Below are 5076 nucleotides of genomic sequence, written 5' to 3' on the forward strand. Positions count from 1 at the left end.
AAATACAAATATATAGAAAAATTCAAACTGTAACACCATTTGATTAAGAAAATGACGCTAACAAAATTCGAACTCGAGTCTGGGATGAAAGAAAATCATTAGAAACCAACTCTACCAAAGAATATTTGTTCTCATTATAGTTCCAAAATACATACAATTGCACACAATAAATTAATACAGTTACACATTTCACGAAACTAAGTTTTTTTTTACCCTTTGACGGGTGAATAAGACGGTGGCACCTGCCACTAGTAGCACCATTGTGGGTCTCTCTCTCTCTCTCTCTCTCTTTCTTTGTGTGTGTGTATATATATATGTGTGTGTGTGTGTTCTTTTGAGAACTTATAAAATTATTAGAACCAATGCACGGTATGTTATTTCATATGATTATTTTCATCTAAGGCTGTGATTTAGGATATTCATTAACATATATTTGTTTCATAATATGTTTGTTTTACATGTATTCATTCACAGTGTGAAACTTTATGATGTGTTTGCGAAACAAAAAATACACATAAAAAATGTATCACAATCAAGTACATATGTATGAAGTAAACACATTGTTAAAACAAATATATGTTAATCAAATACGTACTACCTTAGATGGAAGCAATATCATGTGAAACAATACATTAAGGTAAAAGTTCTCACGACTATCATAATATATGAGTTCTCATTTGATTAAGCATATGTGTGTGTATAAAGAAAGAGATTTGAAAATGCAATGTTATTTCACAATGTAATTATTTTTCATATATATTTTTTGTTTCATATGTTGTAATACATAACACATGTATTATTTTACAGTATAAAACAATACGTAATCAATCGTTCTCAAAACTCTCAACTATTTTATGATATATATATATATATATATATATATATATATATATATTTTTTTTTTTAATGTGCCACTTGCAGCTGGCAGGCCAATGAATCTGTTGGTACTATATAACTCTTGAGTTAGCATCTTCATTTGAAGCATCTCTCTTTCTTTGAGTTCTCCTAATACAATGGCCAGTCCTGCAAGAAGGTTAGATTTTTGTTAATAAATCATTATATTATATAATGTAATATATATATATATATATATATATATATATATATGGTTGGGTTCACGTGAGACCAAGGGTTTTTCGTGAGACCCGTAAGACTAATTTATGTTCATTGATGAACTTTATAAGCTAATGATCTAATGGTCTAAAGTTGCACGTGGACAATTTTGTGATTATTGAGAAGTCTCGTGGCGTTTATGAATGTTCAGATTGTCAGATTGTAGATCTAATCCAAGGGTTGAGAATTGGTCTTATGGATCTCACGAAAAACTCTTGATCTCACATGATCCCAAGTCTATAAATAGTTTTTAATGGATTGAAACTTTTTTTTATTTATCAATTCTAGTTTTTCATGAGATCTGAATTATACAAAGAAAAACTGAGAGTTTGATGAAAATATAGTACGGTATTATTCCATTTATAGTATAAATTATATGTAAATCAAGTAATTTAACATGAATGTTTCTATTTATGTAAGCTTGAGATATTTTTATTTTAGTAATCGTTCTTGAATTTACTTTGAAACCTTATTTTGAAATATTGTACAGAAAATAAAAGTAATTTTAATCGACTCTGATGTCATTTTTGTTGTATGTTAGTTTGCATCTCAAAATAATATAAATATGAAACTTTATGTTACTATAAACACAGGCTAGAAGGGAAGGTAGCATTGATAACAGGAGGAGCAAGTGGTATTGGAGAGTGTACTGCTAAAGTTTTTGCTGAACATGGAGCAAAAATTGTTATCGCAGATATCCAAGACGAACTTGGTCAGGCAGTTTGTAAGGCTATTGGCGTATCAAACTCTATATATGTCCATTGTGATGTAACCAACGAAGAAGATATCAGAAACGTTGTAGACACTGCGGTCGCCACTTATGGAAAGCTTGATATCATGTTCAATAATGCAGGGATAGCAGATCCCAACAAGACACGCATCATGGACAATGAAAAAACAGACTTTGAGCGTGTGCTTAGTATTAATGTCACAGGCGTCTTTCTTGGAATGAAACATGCTGCTAGGGTTATGGTTCCAGCACGAGCTGGCTCCATAATTTCAACGGCTAGCATTTCTTCAAATGTTGGTGGTGCGGCCTCACATGCTTATTGTTGTGCAAAGCATGCCGTAGCTGGTCTAACCAAGAATCTTGCAGTGGAGCTTGGACAATTTGGTATTCGAGTCAATTGTTTGTCGCCTTATGCAATGGTCACACCACTAGCCACGAGTTTCCTTGGGCTTGAAGGGGAAGCTCTGGAAAACGTGATGAACTCACTTGCAAATCTTAAGGGACCGACTCTCAAAACAGACGATGTTGCTAAAGCTGCCCTTTTTCTCGTGAGTGACGAGGCAAAATATATCAGCGGACAAAATCTTTTTATTGATGGTGGGTTTAGCATTGTTAATCCATCATTCGGCATGTTTAAATATCCTGAGGATCTTTAAATCGGGAGAGTTCATCTTATTTTATCTTTTAATAATACATGCTTACTAGGGGCGTGTTTCTATATTGTATGACCACTAGTTTACGACCGATTTTCATTTCGTCTTAAATTTGTTATTGGTGTTATGGGCGTATGATGTATACAAATCAATCAAGTATTCAATATTCAAAACCCAACCACATATGTCACATACGGATCATACATACACACATATATATACATATATACACACATATATATACATATATACACATATATATACATATATACACACATATATATATATATATATATATAATAGAGAGAGATTTGTAAAATAATACTTTGCAATCAAAACAAAACTAAAAACATTAAACTAAGATTGAGTTACACGTGGACATTCACTAAGGGTGGTAATTGCTTACCCGGTAAGCGCTTATCGATAGAAGTTAACACTATGATTTATTTTGATGCTTAAGATTATAATATATCAAAACATATTGAATGCAACAATTTACTGGGTAAGAGTCGTCATCCTCACTTACTGGGTAAGACTCTTCATCGTTCTCATCGCTCTTACCCGGTAAGAACCTTGGCCCTTCTCATGTTCATCCGATGAGGAAATTTATCCGGTAAGCACTTACCAAGTAAGTGTTTAGTAAACGGCCCCTTAGTATGATCTCATGATGAATTAAAACGTGCATTGCCATAATGAATTCAACCGCTGCATGCTTTCAATAACTCAAGCAATCATTTTATGAAATACTACCAAGAACACTCGAGAACACTTGGTTTCTGTTTGGTTTGCAGGAATAGAATGGATTTGGAGGGATTTCGATTTCAAATCCATTCCAATTCCATGTTTGGTTTGTTGCATTGTTCGGATTTGAAATCTTATGATTTAATTGAAATCCTATAAACGTAGGATTTTGAAATCTTTAGGGAGTGCTCGGGATTTTATGGGATTTCGTAGAATTGTACGAAATAAGATATTAAAAAATGTTAAAAACATTTTATTTTATAATAATCGATTAATAAAAATGTAATTTAATTATTTTTATAATTATTTGTAATTTTCTATATTAATCATTTATAAATAATGGAATCCAATTCCTTTCCAAATCCTACAAACCAAACACACTAATTATTTCAAATCCATTCCAATCCAAATCCATAAATGAAATTTGAATCCCCCCAAAAAACAATCCTGCATATCAAACGGAGCCCTAACGAATTGATGGAACCAAACCTATTTATGGGCCGTTTACTAAACATTTAATTGGTAAGTGTTTAACGCATAAATTTCCTCATCGGATGAACATGAGAAATGCCAGAAATCTTACCGGGTAAGAGTGATGAAAATGATGGAGAGTCTTACCCGGTAAGTGAGGATGACAACTCTTACCCAGGTAAACGCTTACCTAGTAAAATGTTGCATTCAATATGCTTTGATGTACTAAAATCTTACGCATCTAAATAAATTATAGTGTTGACTCCCATTGGTAAGCGCTTACCGGATAAGCATTTGGGTAAACGTCCCCTTAATTAACATGAGTCCTTTATAAATATTGAAAACCAAGTAAAGCCCTAACCCCTAATTGTTCGCAAAACTTCCTCTATCGGTTTCATTACGTATGGACTGATTATGAATCCCTGTTACATATTCGTTGTAAATAAACCTAACAATGTGATGCAACCTATACCCGATGTTAGACGGAAATAGCATTTTTGTTACTTATTTATATAACGTGTTAGTGTGGGAATTTTCCTCTGTTTAGGCCAATTCAATACTTGATTGCTATACATGCCAATAAGGATCATGTGCATCGACACCACAACAATATATTAGCGTATTAGTGCTCTAAAATTACATGTGCGTATTTTTTTTTAATAATGCGTAACTTGTTTTTAAATGTCAATTTTTGCATACCGACCATTTGTAGATGCGTTTCATGTTTTTATTGTACTTTATCATGAATGAATGTAGCTTTGTCCGTCACATGTTGAAAACCATTTATTATATCGTATGCTTGTTTTGTATGTTTATTTTTGCATTGAATTTTATCATCTTTAAAATTATGATTTCTTCTGATAACTTCTTTAACTTGTTCCGATAATTGGAACGTATAAGAATACAGTGTGTTACAAATGTAATGAAATTTTCGACCCGTTTTCATTTAAATAATAATAAATATTTTAAATATATATATATATATTGAACAACTAAAATTAGAAAAATAAAATAAAAATATACTTTATAAATATGCCAAAATTAAGTAGAATAAAATTATAGAATAACTATTTTATCTATACTATATTATAAAACATTTGACAAAAACTCTTAAAAACAATTTTTTATGCGTAAAGTACTGTTTATTAATGCATATTACTTAAAACTCAAGATTACAAGTAGATTGTACGTAAGTACAACTTATTAAAGCTCCATATCTGAATTCGTGTAACTAAATGCAGATAAATATAATCAAATACATGATAAACATCTCATTTTAAATATAGAAAATCTAAAATATAATTAGGATAATCATTGAGTTCTAACATGATACTTAATTGTTATCTTTATAAAATTTATAATATTAAA

General features: G+C 31.1%; 1 protein-coding gene across 1 annotated transcript; it reads left to right on the forward strand.

The window, feature by feature from the left end:
* The first annotated feature begins 982 nt into the window (after positions 1 to 982).
* On the forward strand, positions 983 to 2656 carry LOC112501524 (secoisolariciresinol dehydrogenase-like). Its single transcript, XM_025105180.1, has 2 exons — positions 983 to 1033; positions 1707 to 2656. The coding sequence occupies exons 1-2, from the start codon at positions 1014 to 1016 to the stop codon at positions 2497 to 2499; spliced, it is 813 nt and encodes a 270-aa protein (XP_024960948.1). The 5' UTR covers positions 983 to 1013; the 3' UTR covers positions 2500 to 2656.
* Positions 2657 to 5076: the final 2420 nt, after the last annotated feature.

Source organism: Cynara cardunculus, unplaced genomic scaffold (assembly GCF_001531365.2).
Source record: "Cynara cardunculus var. scolymus isolate 2C unplaced genomic scaffold, CcrdV1 Un_Scaffold_196, whole genome shotgun sequence".
Lineage (NCBI taxonomy): Eukaryota > Viridiplantae > Streptophyta > Magnoliopsida > Asterales > Asteraceae > Cynara > Cynara cardunculus.